This window comes from Pipistrellus hanaki, assembly GCF_964339955.1.
Source record: "Pipistrellus hanaki genome assembly, chromosome: 5".
Lineage (NCBI taxonomy): Eukaryota > Metazoa > Chordata > Mammalia > Chiroptera > Vespertilionidae > Pipistrellus > Pipistrellus hanaki.
In genome coordinates, this window is record NC_140507.1 from 27302606 (window position 1) to 27321559 (window position 18954).

Here is an 18954-nt window from a genome sequence, read left to right on the forward strand (position 1 = left end):
TTAAAATGGCCTTTAGCAAAGAGATTGGGGTAAGGAAGAGTGGGCCTTAAAGAAAAAACAAGTTAGGTTTAAACAGGTGGGAGATAATTTTAAAAACAATGTCCTATCGATGGCATGAGCTCAGACTTACTGAGCAGGCGGGACAGATAGAAAAAGAGAGTGAACAGAGCCTAATGGAGACAGAAAGGGACAAATGCAGTAAACCATCAAAGCAGTTCCTCCACCTTTATTTAATTGCACACTGGAATCACATAGGAAACTTTAAAAATACTGAAACCTGTTAGGTCTGATCAAATAATTGAATCAATATCTTCCTCCCCTGGAAACTGACCTTTAGGCCACTTCACAATGGACATTCCACTTGTTTAGACCACATTCCACTTGCTAAGACCTTTAACTCTCTCCTTTGGACTTCCCAGAATCCAGACCTGCACAGAGAATTCTCCGCCCAGAAAAAGCCCGCCAAGAGTCCTTTAAAAACTGCTGACTCCCATCACTGGGGTGCTGGAGCCATCCAGGCTCAGCCACCTGGTGTGCGGATGATCGAATGAAATTCGTTATACCTCTTTTGGTGATATAACAACACCTAGATCTCAATCCAGTGATTCTGACTTAATAACTGGGAGACAACCTAAATATCAGGATTTTTTTAAAGTTCCCCAGAGAGCCTAATTTGCATCCAAAGTTAAGAACCTTTTGCCTTAGAAAGAAACACCAATGTAAGTAGCAACACAGAATGAGGAAGAAAGACTCAAAAGATTGTTGAAAGCTTTTGAGAGATCTATAAAAATACTGACATTACTGAGAAAATCCAGGAAATGAAAAAGTAAAAATATGTGAACTTTTCTGGACTTGACCATACACTGTCTACAAAGTTCCACGCAGTAAACCAGTTTTAATTAATCCAGGTTGTCTCACTTCTCCACATACCATAAATATTGGCCTAATATTTTTCAACAGAAATAATCAAAACAAAGAGAACCATCTTTTAAAAGTTAAGGTAAAGCTCAATTTAAAAAATAAAAAATAAATCATCCATAAAGTCCTCCTGGATTTCCCACCAGAAATAATCTCATCCAATTTACAATTTTATCAGTACCTAGAGCAGCATTTCCAATAAATGCCCTGTAGAGACCTAGTCTGTTTCAGAAAGGAGGAATCAGTGCCTCATTCCTCTTTTTACACAGTGCTCAGCATACTACTTGGCACGTGACACATACTCAATATGAACTGACAGGCAGACACTGCCAGTTAAGTTCTGATTGTCACTTGAGGTTCTAAATGTTTTTGAATGCTTCCTTAATAAGCAAAAATATATCCCCAGTTGCTTGTGCTTCTTGTAGACCCTTTCACCATTCTAAGCTTCTAAGTATGCTTCACTGTTCCCCACTGTTAGCCTTACTCTACCACTTTTTGACAGGACCTAGCCTGCTCACATGAGTTGATACAAGGAAATAAAATATTTTTATCTTTAGGAAAAACATGCCCAGAGACCATTTTTAAAATATACTTCTGAATCAAGATCATTTCTTTCAAAACCCCTACCATAATCCTTATATTTCACCCAAACATCAATCACTGTTCTCGTTTTCACTAACATGTTAAATACAGTGCTACATAAGTATGCTATTATGGTCACTATGTCTTCAGTATAAATGAGTGCTTCCCACCTTTACTTACATCCATGGCACAAATAACAAGTACTATGTGACTAATAATCTAGGGCAGTGGTCGGCAAGCTCATTAGACAACAGAGACAAAATATCAACAGTACAAAGATTGAAATTTCTTTTGAGAGCCAAATTTTTAAAACTTAAACTTCTTCTAATGACACTTCTTCAAAATTGACTCACCCAGGCCGTGGTATTTTGTGGAAGAGCCACACTCAAGGGGCCAAAGAGCCGCATGTGGCTTGCGAGCCATAGTTTGCAGACCACGGCTCTAGGGAGAAACCAGGTTAGTCATGACCAGGATAACTAGCCCAAAATCTGACCAATCCCAGGACTCAAGGGTTATCTTGTAGACAGGTTAGGAAGCTCTAGTATGTAGCAGTGAGAACAGATTTACCACATATTCTCCCCACCAAAGGCTGTTTTTAAAATGGTTTCCTAATCATAACTGCATTGGACAGTTTGCACTACTACAGCACTACATGTGATAGCAGATAACTGATCCACCTACATACCAGGAGTCCTTTGTTTCCATGTATAAATCTCCAACATTATGAGCCAGACTTCCAAGCTTAAATATGGGTTTTTAAATGTGTCCTACATTTTCACTTTGATTTATCAACCACTTTTTTCTTTTAACCTAGCCTCTAATCTCATTTTTCAGAGGTAGATTGCAGATAATCAAAACATGGCAGTGGCTTAAAAAACTCAGTATGCTTCACTAATTTCACAATATGGTAGAAATAAGATAAACACAGGAAGGCCATTCATCTTCATCCTTGGAATTCCATCATGACTTACTATTGTCTGTTCACATATAAGTAAACAAAGATGTATGGCAAATGAACAAATGAGAATGTACCAAGATCTTTTCCTGAAAAATATTAAATTGGGGGAAATCACTAGTGAGAACTAATTTGTATTGTCCCTCTTCCCTTCAAAAGATTTTATATAATTTTATATTTCATTTATTCCTTCTTTTGTCAGTAAATACTGGGTACAAGGTCTAAACTACAGTAAGCCTAAATTAATATTAAATAACTAGAATAGAAAAAGAAGGATTAGGAAAGAAAAAGAAAGACAATAGACCCCCCAAAAATTTTTAAACTAGTATTTTTCTATGGCAAAAAAAAAAAAAGTCAAGTGTTAAATTTCACAGCATTGGGTTTTTTAAATCCAAACTTTAAAAATTCAAAAGCACTACTCAGTTTGCCTAATATAGCTCACTTAGTATTTACTGCTCTTATAGCATTCTATATGGTTCATGTAAAAAAAAATTCACCAACTATAATGTATACATAATATATATTCAGCACTCTGTTTTACTCAAAATTAAAGGGGCACCTCCATGTGATAAGAGAATTTTAGGGGTAAAAAGGTGATTATCCTTAGGAGTTGTGTGTTGAAATATTTAGAGGTGATGCAACCCAATGTCTAAAACTCACTTGTAAAAAAGGCTGTGTATATAGACACATATAAGATGTTCATTTATATACACAAATGTGCACATGTCCTAAGTGTTACTCAGTTAATCTAGATAAAGGATAGATGGTTGCTCATAGTATTAATTTTTTTAATATATTTTATTGATTTTTTGCAGATAGGAAAGGAGAGGAATAGAGAGCCAGAAACATTGATGAGAGAGAAACATTGATCAGCTGCCTCCCGCACACCCCCCACTGGGGATGTGCCCACAACCAAGGCACATGCCCCTGACCGGAATCAAACCCAGGATCCTTCAGCCCGCAGGCCGACACTCTATCCACTGAGCCAAACTGGTGAGGGCTCACAGTATTATTTTTATAAATTTAAAAAAATTGTACTATTTTTTTAGAGAAATGGGGATGAGGAGTGGGAGATGGTAGGAGGAAGAAATGTCAATCAGTGTTTCACCCATTCATGCATTAATGATTGATTCTTATGTACCCTGACCAGGAATAGAACCTACAACCTTATATGGGAACAACACTCCAACCAACTGGGCAATGTGGCCACGGTCAGAAGTTTAACATTTTTCAAAATAAAAAGTTGGGGATGAAAAGGGCACACAGAAAGCCATTTATTCCTTAAAAATTATGCTTCACCCAAGAGTCAAGGAGCCAAGAACATATTTGCCATTTATACTTAAAACGTCTCAGATCGAACATCTGTATGGAAAACTCTTATTTGAAAGAAAAGTTCTGATACTCACATTGCCCATGTACTCCGAGAGCAGGTCCTGCAGGGCCTGGCGGACAGCATTACACTCGGCCACGATTCTCTCACGCCGGTCGTCACGAGTGCAGGATGAGTCAGCCATCAGGGCAGCCCCACTAATGATGCTTTCCAGGCGCTCCTCCAGGGAAGGCCGAAAGCGCTCCTCGCTGAAGCTCAAGGGGTCCACAATGATGTGTTTCTGCAGAGGCAGCATTATTAAACGTTAATGCTGATCTCCGTTCCCTTCATTATTTCCAGGAGGTGAGGAAAGTGCTGATTAGAAACATCAAGATTTAACACAAAAATTGCAATCCCTAAAAGTTATACTCCTTGATAGATGAGGGGCCATACTACACAAGTTGGTCTATGGCTCACTTACAGAAGAAGGCACTGGAAGCAGTATATCCAGCTGAAGGCACTGGAAGCAGTACTACCCACCTGAATGGGGTCTGGGCAGTGGTCGGCAAACCCATTAGTCAATAGAGCCAAATATCAACAGTACAATTGAAATTTCTTTTGAGAGCCAAATTTTTAAAATTTAAACTATACAGATAGGTACATTGTTATTAACTTAATTAGGGTATGTGGTATTTTGTGGAAGAGCCACACTCAAGGGGCCAAAGAGCCGCATGTGGCTCGCAAGCCATGGTTTGCCAACCACTAGGATAAGGTATACCACAAATGGCAAACAAAAGTATGTCACCTTAAAAATGATGTTCAATATACCTAATCTGAACATTTAAAGGCCAGCTTATGTAGTATTATTAAGTTACCAAATGAAAATTACAGGGAAAATAAAAGCTCTCTTTTTTTCTCTATGTACAGAGTATAAAACTGTTTCACCACAAAAATGTAATAAACTTAACACCTGTCTTCAAACTTTCAGAATGAAATGCATTTATAATCAATTTCAATCTATTTTCTCCTTACACATCTCACCAAATGTTTACGAACAATTCAGCCTCAAATTTATCCTCAATTTATGTCTAAATTCAAGGCTTTTTCCCCCTCAAATATCTCTGTAAGAGACAGTAGCAATCTATCCCAACGAAGCCACTCTATGATATAACTTTCCCAATAAGAATAAGTGCTTCCTGTCTCCACTTTATTCCCTTGACTCCAGTTACATCCAGCTTTACCAGTGATGAGTGAGGTCACAAGGAAGCTATGGTACACCCCAGGGCAGTGGCTATTGATCTCCCTCCAACTTCTCCACAATTTATCCTTACACTGGCAAATGTCTGGGCAAGTATTTTACCTTTAATTTTTCTTTATGGGGGCTATGTTCTTGTTGATTTAAACATAAATGCCAAGGTTTTCCTTTAAAAAGCTTGTCCTTTTCCAATAAGTGTACATTTCTTCTTTTCCTTTCAAAGAACGCCCCGGTTTCAAGATTTAGCATGCATACCTTGAGTTCATTATTAACCTACATTTTAGCTCATCATTTTTCTTACAGACTAAGTTACTGCAGGATTTCTCTGGTCAAAACAGAACACACAATGCATTCTGACCAACAGGAATGAGGAATTAATGGTCCCAGAACTTAAATAGTCCTAGCGCTGCAACCCCCCTCTGATCACTCAGTCCAATCCCCTCACCTATGAATTAAGTGGCTTCTGATATTACTCAACTTGGGGCAAAATGTAACTCTTATTGCTTTGAAAGAGACCAATATACTGTCAAATGTAAGGGGGGATGGAGGAAGACGGACACCACCACCAGCAAATTATAAGATGTTATCATCAAAGTTTGCTATAAAGTTATTTAATGCTTAAGGTTCCAGAGTAAAATTCAGTTCTAACACCATGTTTTCATAATTTATGAAAAGTATTAAATCATCCATTCGTATCAGCAAGGATCAGTTACCCACACCAAAGTAAAGTACTGAGACAAAGCAAAGGCAAGAAAAAAATATTAAAAATAGAATGCACTCCATTATATTGATTCTTTAATTTATAGCATTCCTACTTATGAAAGATGCTGGCAACCTGGAAATCAATTTTCCCTTATGTTAATTAAAATAACAGCCGAGACCGGTTTGGCTCAATGGATAGAGCATCGGCTTGGGGACTGAAGGGTCCCGGGTTCGATACCGGTCAAGGGCATGTACATTGGTTGTGGGCATATCCCCAGTAGGGGGTGTGCAAGAGGCAGCTGATCGATGACTCTCTCTCATCGATGTTTCTAGCTCTCTATCTCTCTCCCTTTCTCTCTGTACAAAATCAATAAAATATATTTAAAAAAATAAATAAATAAATAATAAAATAAAATAACAATAAGATTTTTTAAAATCTTAAACTGCTGTCATCTACTGGAACCAGGAGGCATTGTGAGTAAAAATTTTAAAACAAACCCACCAAAAAAAATTAAGATTAGGTACATAGGATAGTGTGTACATAGGATGTATAGGCATCATCTACAAAAGGTAATTACATGGCATTATGCTACAAATTATTTTAGCCGCAAATTTGCTTCCACTTGATTAAATTTTGTCTATTATTACAATTTAGTCATTGAGAAAAAAAAGATATCTAGACAGACAAGATGATGGCACGTCTGTTTTAGTCATTTATAATGTATCTTTATTTCCAAACAGACTGTGCATTTACCTCTGTGTCTCCCATAGCTGCCCACGTACCAAAAGGTTAAAATCTTGGGTGAAATTAACTGAACTCATATCCTCAATAAAGAATGACTTTGTAGGAAATGCAAGATGCATTAAAGAATTCAGAAGTTTAATCAAACTAACAAAGAAAAGAATGAGAAAGCAAAAGAAAAAGAGAAAGCATAAGAGGAAGAAGAAGAGAAAGAAAAAGAGAATGAGAAAGAGAAAGAGAAATGCTTTAGGCCAAGCAAAGATAAGTAGACTTGATGATTCATAAAAATTTTTTCAACTTAAATTGCATATCTAATAGAAATTGAGCTTTCATTAGGAACCTTGATCACATTTCCCCAGAAATCTTGGATGGTCAAGAGCCTTAAGTTTCCTCCCTGTATAACTTACATCAAAGTTATTGAGAGCATATGCCAGCTCTCCTCCTCCTCCACCTTGGTGCTGGGAGGCATCATCCGATGCTGTGGCCTGGGCTGCATTGGAAATGCCCGTGACTGCCTGCTGCAGCTGCTTGTATATCAGGTCTCTGTTGGCCTTATAGGCTGCAACATCAGGGTGCTGTAGGCATGCCTGGGAAGCAGTATAGAGAATCGGAACATTTTTCTGCAGGATTCCTCTGGCTGCAGCCATCTGATCACGATGGCCCACATCTTTCAGTTCCTATAAGAGTAAAACAATAAATTTTAACAGTTCTATTCATATAACGTTTTGTCAGTAAATATTGAAAGTTAGAATTTTTACTAAATAGACACAATATTTTCATTAAGTCTAGCTTGGAAGCTCATCGCAAAGGAGGCAATATGTCTTAGTAGATAAGAGTTCAAACTTTTCCAAACCACATAGACCTAGATTTCAATCTCCAGCTCTACATTTTCCTAACTATTGTGATCTTACTTTAAGTCTCCATGGTCAGTTTCACCTTCTGTAAAATAGGAACAATAGTACCTCATTGTATTGAGGATTAAAAGGAATAAGGCACATAAAGCACTTAGCACAGCACTAAATAAAAAGTGAAACTTAAAACTGACTAGCATCTTGATTACAGCTATATGTACAGTTATATAAAGATATATGTACCTAAAGCCATTGCCTGACATGACTAGCATCTTGATTACAGCTATATAAAGATATAGAAAAATCATTCAGAGAAATACTTAAAAATTTATTATAAGAAGTTTTTTATTAAGTTATAAAATTAATTACAAGAGCTTTGTGAAATTTGGGATAAGATACCACAGGAGTACACGAATTATGCAACCAGCCAAGTATTCTCCCAAGTACACAACTCCTTTCCTTCCTTCTCCCTCCCCAAAGACCATCTCAGGACATGGGTCATTAGGCACAAAGCTGAGGCTCACAAGTTCCATACTGAAAATCAAAAGGTTTGTATTTCATTATAATACTCTATGTACATGTGGTCTTAAGTGAAAATGTCCTTTACAATTTCCTCTACCCCATAATTATAGTCTACAGTTAAAAGGATTTGAGGTTCCTCGTGGTCTATACTACTAGCATCTAATTGGTAGACAGGGTGAATATGCTAAGGATAAATAAGTGATACCAATAATAAGCAAGATGTGAAGGGGTTACTTCTGATAACCCCTTGTTACTGAAATTACTCAAAGCAATAAAATTAAGTCTTTAGTACCAGTAAATGTGGATCGCCACCACAGAAGAGAAATATGTGACCACCATAGCTGTTCCAACTCTATTTTATGTAATCACAGAATTTCAACGTTAATGTCACCAAGTGAATCCTAAAGTACAAATTTAAATGTGTTAAAAAGAAGTACTAAATGTGTAAACATGTAAAAGAAAACTTAGAAAGGCCAAAATCAATTACTCAACTGATTCAACTATTTAATGTTCATTTCCTAGATGAGTTCCTAACTAAGCATTAGAAACACACCAAACTCTGAAACTTCATCTCACTATATATTTTAGATTTGCATCTTTATTCAAACCTTGTATAATATGACAGCTTTCTATTCCTCCTAGAATTCTTTTCTCATTTGAAATCTGAATCTGCAAGTAATAGCTCACAGCATTCCAAATGCCCTGTAGCACAGCACAGTACATTAGGCTAAATATTCAGAAACAGGACCCTGTGGATTTAGTCAGTGATGATTTTAAGAATCCATCTATGACAGGGAGCTGAGGCTAACCATTATCCTTAAACAGCTGGTGCACAAATTCTGAGTAGAATTTTCTAAATATCTTGCCCTCACCACAATCTCAAGGACTTTTAAGTCTGCTAGGAAAGCATTTGCCTTGAAGCACTTGTATTTGTCCTGTTTTAATACAAATGTTTTGCAATCAGCTTTGGCATTCTTTGTAAGTACCTATAACCTAGATCAGTACAGCCGTTTACAAAGGTTATTAAAGAAATTTGTGGTCACCTAAAGTTAATACATAGTGTCTGAATTACTATTCAACGCCTGACTTTCCTAAAGTCGCTGCCTGACCTGCTATGATAAAAGTCTATCTACAATTGAGGCATAGGCATGGGGGTGGCTACAGCATGGAGGATGACATGATGGTAATCTATGTGCTTGAAGTTCCAGCAGGAACATCACACCTGTTTGCTGGATCACTGAAGTCAGTCAGAGTCATTGGAAGATGGAAGTAGGGAGAGCTAAACCATCCCTGAGAACTGACTGCCACTTGGACTGCAGCCTAGTTTTTAGAGCACACCATGTAATTCCTTCCAAGTGTAGGTTCAGTAACATAAATCAGTCACCAACAGGAGTGCTCTTAAATGGAATATAATGTTTGCTTAAATAGTTAAAGAGGACATAGAAGAATGTTCTCCTGGGAAATAGCAAGGCTTAGGAGAAGCCCAGGAAGTTCAACCAAATGAAATAAAAGTTTAGCTTGAATTTTGAGAATTAAAAACAAAACAACAAAAACCTACCTTTTCAAAGACCATTATCAGGTTAAATATTCAGAAACAGAATCCCCTGGATTTAAAAAACTATCATCTCAAGACTCAAGCTATGACACAGGGCTAGGGCTAACCATTATGCTAAAGTAGCTGGTGCACATGTTCTATATGGCATTTTCTAAATGTCTTGCCCTCACCATATTGTATCTCTGAATAGATTCCTGTTTACCAAGTATTGGGGAATATATTTGAATCTATGTCAGCTAAGTATCATCATTTGACCTAACTGCCAAAGTACTTTAACTTTCACTATTACTTTTTTAATCCCCACCTGAGAAAGTTGATGTTTTTTAATTTATTTTGGAGAGAGAAAAGGAAAGAAATATCAATATACGAGAAAAACATCTATCAGTTGCATCCCGTACATACCCCAACCAGGTATGAAACCACAATTTAGGTATGTGCCCTGACCCGAAATCAAACTCGCAACCTTTTTGGTGTATGGGACAATGCTCCAACCAACTGAACCACCCAGCTGGAGCACTACTTTCTCTTAAGTACTTTTGCTGTAACACAAAGAAATTGGATTTTGTTAAGTAAGATATGAAAATGGACACTATCACAAGGGTCCATTTACTATAAAAATAATAATGAATCTTAAGTATTCTTTTCAAGATATATAGTGCTTATAGTAATTGAAATATTGGGAAAAGTGAGCTATTGAGCAATATAATACTAGTAGATTACTTATGAAATAAGTGTCCTTGGTCTACTTTAATCTTCATGATTCTTCAACTTCACCAGTTTGGTTATGTTTTAAGCAGACTCAGGAACAAACAGAAAACAAGGAAGAAATGACTATTTTTAATGTAACTAAACCAATATCACATGCAGTGACCAAGAAACAGAAGTTAACTTTTAAGCAATCTATAACACTCTCTCTTACCAAGAGTTGGAAATTCAAGTGAAAGTGTCCTCTCATTTCCCTCTTAATATAAAATTTGATTATGTCTTCTCTTGAACTCAAATGACTAACCTCTGCTTCCATCTATTTTACCCTTATCATCAAAGAAAAGCCTACAGCTTAATGGAAATTCAACACTTTTAGTCAGCCAATAATATTCTAGCACAAGAAAAGTAAAAGATTAGGGGCACACACAAAATCCCATTCCAGGATGGATGTGTAGTAAAGGTAAGTGACTTACTTATTCACTCGTTTGTTAAATAAATATTTATTGAGCACTACTATATCCAGGCAATGTTCTAAGCACTAAGGATTATAGTAGCAATTTAAACAGACAAAATCCCGTCCTCTGAGCTAGAGAGCCCCAATTTAAAACCTGGCTCTACAACTTACTAGATTAATGACCTTGCCAAATTATTTAATCTCTGTGTGCTATATTTCCTTCAACTATTGGAATTAATATTTGATCAATTATAGTATCCACCTTACACCATTTTGTGAAGACTGAGTTTGTGTTTATAAATGGCTTATAACAGTATTTAGCACATAGTAAACACCTTTTTAGAGTTATTATTTCTAGCAACAGTCTCACTAGGATGGAGCTCCTAGTTTTGTGGATTCTGCAGGTCCTTCGAAAGAACTCTCAGGGACCTCCAAAAATGCTGGAAAGAGAGAATGTATGAGGATGTGAATTTTGACATGTTACTTTGCCAAAAGCTGTAGCATGTTTCCTGGCTATTTTAAAAGGAGAGTTTGCCATGGACCCAGACTTTATATGCCTGGAGATAATTTATGGAAGGGAGGGAGGGAGGAAGGAAAGTGGGAAGAAATAGGTAAATGAATAAATGGTTATGTGGGCAGGTGGACGAATAGATGGGTGGGTGAGTAGGTGGATGGAATGCTATCCCCTGCCCCTGAAGAAACTCTTTTACATGTTTGTGCTCAGAAAAACCTGAAAAAAATCGATAAGTTCCATAAAGCCTATAGACCTTAAGAGGTTTAACATTTCCTCAATAGGTAGTTGCTGCTTAAATTATACAAGGGAGGCTAAGGAAGCCAGTATACACATGGAAGTCAAATACTGTTCTTGAGGAAATAATCCTTTTGTGGACTAGGGCTGCCAGCAAAGATAAGAGGCTCAATGAGGAGGTAAATTATTACATACCACGCCTGGGAACAGATGAAAAAGTCAAAGATGAAAACCGTATAGGACAGCAATTGCCAACTGGTGTCCCACAGACCACTAGTGGTCCATGAGGTCCGAAAGGTTGCCAACCACTGGTTTAAGGAAACCTTTGGAGCAGCGGTCGCCAACCAGTAGTCCATGAGGTCTGAAAGGTTGGTGTCCACTGGTCTAGGGGACTAAGCATACAGTAATAGAGGAATTCTGCCAGGAAAAAATGGACTAGTTACTGAAGAAGGCCAGTGGGCAATATCCAAAAGGGAAAATTTCCTCCAGGCAGGTACCTTAGGATAAAATGAATAGCAATCTACTTCCTAAGAAAAGCACTAATTTATAAGAGTACATACCAAGGTCCAGACCTATAAAAGGCCATTTTATAAATAGGAGGTACACAGGAGCCTATAGCCAGCCTACTCAATGGATTTTATTGTTAAGAGGCTAAGGCTGAAGGTTAAAGAATTAGACCTAAGGAAATCTATAAATAACCATCACATACTACAGACCCAAGACAAACTTTAAAATGGGAACAAGTATCACTCAAGATACCAGCAGTAAACTGATAATAAAATCAAGCTAAGTAATTCTAAGATGGTTTAGGGACTATGCTACAAAGATCTGGGCAAAATACAGGGAAACCACAAGGTCAGTAGAGCACTTAGGCCTGAAGAGACAAGAGGAGACAGTAGTTATCATAATCCAGGGAACAGGTAGGTGTGTGGAGAATACCACCAGACACAGTATATGACTTTTAGCCACCCAGGGCAACCAGCCAGGAGAATAAAACCCCAGCCTCATTCTCCTATGTCCTCTGATCTCCTATTCATGCTCCCATTGGCCAAAGCAACCAAGAGCCAGAGGGCAGCCCCTGGATGCAGCCTAGACAGGTGAAGTTCCTGGGGCAGAAAGCAGGATGCACAAGGGCAGAAAACAGATATGGAAGGGCAAACAGAAGATCATCCACAATATTAATAACTTCAAGATTTTTATAACATCTTATTTTGGAAATGTTTGAAACTCTTCATGGATTCATGGCACACAGGATTAAAAGTCTGGCAGCATTTCCAGTAAGTTTCTCCAGTAGCACGCAAAATTCTGGACTATTATGTCTTATCTCAAGAACATCACTGATTTTCTTATCCCACCATTTTACAAAGATATGCAACAGTATCAGTCTAAATGTTCTCACTTTCTTCTCATAATATTAAGTCTTCATAAACCAAGATATGACTGACTAGATTTTAGGACAATGCTATTATTAGCAAACTTTATTTTTTAAATATAACTAATATTTATTTCAGGTATTCAAGTGATAATTTATATCAAGAACATTAAGTAAAATAAATTATAGACATAATTTGGCCAGCCTGTGTTATTTTTTTTAATATATTTTATTGACTTTTTTTACAGAAAGGAAGGGAGCGAGATAGAGAGTCAGAAACATGGATGAGAAACACCAATCAGCTGTCTTCTGCACACACACACACACCCCCCCACTGGGAGTGTCCCCACAATCAAGGTACCGTATTTTCCGGTGTATAAGACGACACTGTGTTCCAGTAAAAAGCCTGCTCAGATAGGCCAGAGTCAGAGAGGTGGTCTATTAAAAAAAGAACTGGTATTGCCTCGGAAGTGGGGGGTAGTCTTATACAGCGAATATAGGCCTAAACCTATGTTTTAACTGTAAAATTAGGGGGTCGTCTTATACACCGGAAAATACGGTACATGTCCTTGACCAGAATCGAACCTGGAACCTTTCAGTCTGCAGGCCAACGCTCTATCCACTGAGCCAAACCAGTTTTTTTGGCCAACCTGTGTTATTTATAGAATTACCATATCATCCTATCTAATAAAAGAGTAATATGCAAATTAACCATCACTCTGCTATAACCACAAGCCACGCCCACCAATCAGGAGCAAATATGCAAATAAACCCAACCAAAAAGCTCTGGCCACAGAGAGCTTGGGTTTCTCAGGCGATGGAGGAAGCCAAGCTTTCCGCACACCTTAGCCAGCCCAGGCCTCTGCTTAAGGCTAGAAAGTTTCAATTGTAGAAGAGAAGTAAATCCCAATAGAAATGGCTGCTGCCACAAAGCAAACGGGAGGCTTGGCTCTACTCCAGGCTACAGTTTCAATTGTAGAAGATAAATAAATCCCAGATACCAGGCTTCACTTGGGTTGCCCACGGGGTGTGGCTGGCCTGCAAACCACCACAGGCCCCTCATCCAAGCCCCAAGGGAACCCCACCCTGATCCAGGACAAGCTTCAGGGCAAACCAGCTGGCCCCCACCCATACACCAGGCCTCATCCTATCTAATAAAAGAGTAATATGCAGACTGACCATCAGTCCAACACACAAGATGACTGCCCCCATGCTGTCAAAGAGCCTGCCCCCATGTGGACACAAGATGGCCAGCAGGGAGGGCAGTTGTGAGCGATCAGGACAACAGGGGAGGGCAGTTAGGGGGGGACCAGGCCTGCAAGGGAGGACAGTTGGGGGTGATCAAGCATGCAGGGGAGGGCAGTTAGGGGTGACCAGGCTGGCAGAGAAGTTTGGGGCAACCAGGCCTGCAGGGAAAGGCAGTTGGGAGGGACCCAGGCCTGCATAGGAATTGGGGGCAAACAGGCTGACAAGGGAGCAGTAATCAGGCTGGCAGGGGAGTAGTTAGGGCGTGATCAGGCTGGCATGCTGAAGTGGTTAGGAGCAATCAGGAAGGCAGGCAGGCAAGCAGTTGGGAGCCAGCAGTCCTGGGTTGTGAGAGGAACCCCAGATTGGAGATGGTGTAGGCTGGGCTGAAGGACACCACCCTCCTGCACAAATTCCATGCACCGGGCCTCTAGTTATATATAACAAGTTCTTCTAGGGATTAATCAGCCCCAGCAAAAGGAAAAAAATTACTTGAAATTTATGTGTTAGAGACATAAGCCAAGACTCGGACAAATGCTAAAAGTACATTGATCATACAATAACTGTATTACTTAGACAGTACACCATATCTCACTATATTATCATATGTAAAAAAAGAAAAAAGATCCTATATGTGCAGATTCAGTCTGATCACATCTTCTAGCTTGAAATATGAGCAATAACTACTATTCACCAATTGCTCACTGCCTGGCACTAATATGTATATTATTAATTTAATCCATTAGTTTTATACTAATGTAAATATAACCAAATGAAAGTTACTAATAAGTCTTCAAAGCTAAGGCTGTCAGAAACTGGACAAAGTATTGACCCCATTTTTCTCATGCTTGTCAAAGCTCTTGTTGGGTGTTCTGTTCCCAATAAAGCTACCCCCATCCTGGACCGTAAGGTAGATCTTCATTACTCTGAGTCAGACATAGTATCTGCTTTCCTCTTACCAATGATTAGTGAGGAATGGCTATGTTACACAATTCAGATTTAGGGCAAATGTGTTAGGGGCTTCTGGATTGTTTGCTTATAGACATAAGGAACAATCCTTTTATTTTCTCACTGGCCATACTGATGTGCATAAATGCCATGCCTAAAGTTCAGCAGCCATCCAGTGCTAGAAACTGTCAAGAACCTGGATCCTTGTTGATATTGCAAAGCCTTTAAATTTAATAATCCTGAAGTCAGAAATATAACTTGCAATTTCTAATTAGTGAGAATATAAATCCTTCATTGTTAAGTAGTTTTGGAGCTGGTTTTTCTGTGAACTGCAATGTAAAATATACTAACTGGGATAGGTATTGGCTAACAATAATAATTTATATTTTCTGGGCTTCTTTAAAAATAAGAATTAAAAACTTGATCAGGACTATGGAAGGTATAAGAAGCTGAACAGTGACATATGCATATCCCCTATAGAACACACATCTAACACACAACATCCAACAGGAAGGGCACAGGGAAACTACAAAGCATGGTAATAGCAGAAAACCCCAAAGATTTAGCAAAGCTTGAAAATAAGAGCAGTGATCCACATGCCACACAGTACAAATTTCTAACACTATGTAATAGCAATTAATAAAAAATACAGTTGAGCCTTGAACAATGCAGGTGTTGGAGGTGTGAACCTCTCCCTCCTCCCCACCCCATTCAAAAATCTATGCATAACTAACTAGTTGGTCCTCCACCTCCTCGGATCTAAAATATACATATATAATGAAAAAATATGGGGAGAGGGGAAAAATACTTTCTGATATAGAAGTCATTTCAGTATGTTTGAACTGGTTTAAGATTTTCAAAAACCTGAGATAAATGCCATTATCAACTCAAGTTAATCCTCAAATGCACATAACTATTACCTCTCCTACACTATCACAAATTGCCAAGCTACTTAAAACAAAAATTTTAAAAGACTGAAAATAAGAGCATAAAGTGAATACAACTTAATTTTTAAAATAATAAAATGTTTTAATTGCATTACATTGGCAGATAGGTACTGTAAAACTTAGATAAAATTTCTCAAACTAGTAATATTATAAATAATTTTAATATATCCCTAAATCTTTACTATACCTGTTGCCTTTTAGCTGCCATAATGTTCAGTTTATCCACTTCAGGTTTCAAGGCTTTATACTGTATTCCTAAGTCTTGTTCAGTGCCGGCATTCCTCAGTTTCAAGATACCATCTTCCACCTATTAAATATACCCCCCACAAAAAAAAAGAAAAATTCTAAGCAATTCTTAAATAAGGAATTTTTTATGCCCTGAAACAGTAATTCAGACAGCAATTCAGATGTTCTCTTTAGTTTACATGGCACTCTAACATTTCAGTAGCTACTACATGGAGCTTTTTAGGAGCTGAAAAAGACAGTATTACTGATTTCTATTTAAGGATACAATTTAACATATCTTGGTTTCTCAACTCTGGAATTCAATTGGTATAAGGAAATGTTTAATCACTACTACAAAAGGGAAGAGCTCTAAACAATACATTTGCTACAAGTTCTTCATTAAAACCAAGACAACACAGCTCACAGTATGCCATACATTTGGAATAAAGGAACAAGTGGAAATGAAACAAAAACATCCCTGGTCCATTTAGGTAAACCACTCCATGTCCCAAGGAATGCTGAATTAATATGGCCAGTAGCACTTCCACTGTGATAGAGAAAACAAATTACAGACATAGGCATGTACTTACAACTTTCAGCTGAACAAGTAATTTGTAGACATCTGCCATGTCAGCCAAAATAAGCAGCCGGGTAACCGCAGAAAGCAATGCTCGAGCTGCCCGAACCATGTTGCCACGTTTCACAGAAGAGCAGGGATCATCTGCAAACTCTCCTGCAGCACTCTTCATTAAATCACCTGTTTTACAGAATGAAGAAAACAAACAGCAGAAATGAGCCGAACAGCTGGTCTACATTTAAAAAATAAAATATAATAGCCCTGGCCAGTTTGGCTCAATGGATAGAGCGTCAGCCGGCAGACCGAAGGGTCCTGGGTTTGATTCTGGTCAAGGGCCCTGTTTGGGTGCATGCAGGAGGCAACCAATCGTGTTTCTCTCACATCAATGTTTCTCACTGTCTTTCCCTCTCTCTCTCCCACTCTCCCTGAAAATCAATAGAAAAATATCTTCAGGTGAGGATTAAAAAGTAAATTTAAGATTTTTATTTTTGTTGTGTTTTTCTTTGTGGGTTTTTTTTGTGTTTTTTATTTTATTTTTGTTTTTTAGAGCTGTTACTAAGAGAAAAGCACCCTCATATGTTGCTGGTGAAAGCACAATATTTGGAAAATGATTTGGTACTATAAATCAAAAGTCTTAAAAAATACTTCTTTCCAATAATCTAATAATACTCCTTTAAAAAAGGAACATTATATGTATCCTAAGAAAACGAAATCTAACATTTGAGTGGGAGAAAAAATTGGATCTACTGCAATCTATCCTCACATCCACAGAATTACACAGAAATATAGGAACCATTATGAAAGGACCACCACGCTTCATAAACCATCCCAACTATTTAATGTGTACAGCTATAACAGTAATAGGGACTCACTGATATGTGGAAGACAGTGTTCAGTCACTGATATTCATTTTTCTCATAGTAAAACATTGCCAACAACTCAAATGCTCAACAATAAGAATCTAGTTAAGTAAACTATGGTCTAGCCCTGTGGCCGGCAAACTGAGGCTCTTCAGCCCCTTGAAGTGTGGCTCTTCCACAAAATACCACAGCCTGGGCGAGTCTATTTTGAAAAAGTGGCGTTAGAAGAAGTTTAAGTTTAAAATATTTGGCTCTCAAAAGAAATTTTAATCTTTGTACTGTTGATATTTGGCTGTGTTGACTAATGAGTTTGCTGACCACTGGTAGGTAGCTTATAATTGACTATTCTGCAAATAGAAACATATATATGAAAAAATGTTAAGGCATATGATAGAACCTTAAACAACAAAAGAAAAAAGTTATAAATGTGTGTAATCTGGGTTTAAAAAAGGAAGATTGAAGTAAGGGTTAAAAAATAACATTTTATATAACGAACAGTTATTATATCCACAATAAAGAAAATTAAGCTTAAAAATATACATTTTACTATAGTTATTGGGAATATCCAGCTTATATAACTCTAAAATACAATACTAAAAATTTATATATAACATTTCCTAGAAACTTATAAAATAAGTTTTTGTCATTCATTTCTGTTAGTAATCATTTAAGGTGCCTATATTATCCCTCTTTTCTAATAACTGGAAACAACTGGAGGACCAGGGCTATGTCTGTTCCACCAGTTATACTGTCAGTACCTATATGGTGACTATGTTTATGTACTTGGAGAATCATATACTTCCTCCCTTGACTGAATGTGTCCACTTCAGATTAAAGCTTAAAGGCCATTCACTCATCTCTTCCACAAATATAAAACATACACTCTCAAGAAACCTAGCTACTTCTGAAGACATCTACCAAATTTCTCCTAGCTATCAAATTTACTTGCATAATATGAGCTGCTGGAAGTGCAGGATGTGGGGGTGGGAATTCACCCTCACATTCATATATTAATTAGGTTTAAAAGTACCATATATATTAAGAATAAAGACAGGCTCAGGCTCTTATCTATTAGGTCAAAAATAACTAACAATGAAGAATCTCACAGTTAAAAGGTTTTTTCTGTATGTAAAATACATACATATGAAGATATAGATATATGGTAACTATTATGTGGATACATGACATTAAAAATGTTATCTCATGGTACTTAAAAAGACAGCGCCCATTTATTTATTTATTCAATAAATACATTAGCACCCACAATACATCAAAGACTGTATGAGGTATAATGATATAGTGCATAAGAAGCAATCCATGTCCTAACAAGAGATAAGGAAGGTCACTTCATAATACTAAAGGGAGCAATCCAACAAGAAGAAATAACTCTGGTAAACATATATGCACCCAATACAAGAGCATACATAAAAAATACATTAAAAAAAAACTCCTGGAGGGTATCAAAGGAGAGATTGACAGCAA

General features: G+C 37.6%; 1 protein-coding gene across 2 annotated transcripts in view; it reads right to left on the reverse strand.

Moving 5' to 3' along the window:
- CTNNA1 (catenin alpha 1) overlaps positions 1-18954 on the reverse strand; it is a 173833-nt gene that overhangs the window by 98732 nt on the left and 56147 nt on the right. For both annotated transcript variants that reach the window (XM_084885052.1, XM_084885053.1), the window contains 4 exons: positions 16626-16792; positions 15998-16117; positions 6871-7140; positions 3862-4065 (listed from right to left, as the gene is read on the reverse strand). In XM_084885052.1, coding sequence (XP_084741178.1) covers positions 3862-4065; positions 6871-7140; positions 15998-16117; positions 16626-16792 — 761 coding nt within the window. The remainder of the gene's footprint in view (positions 1-3861; positions 4066-6870; positions 7141-15997; positions 16118-16625; positions 16793-18954) is intronic.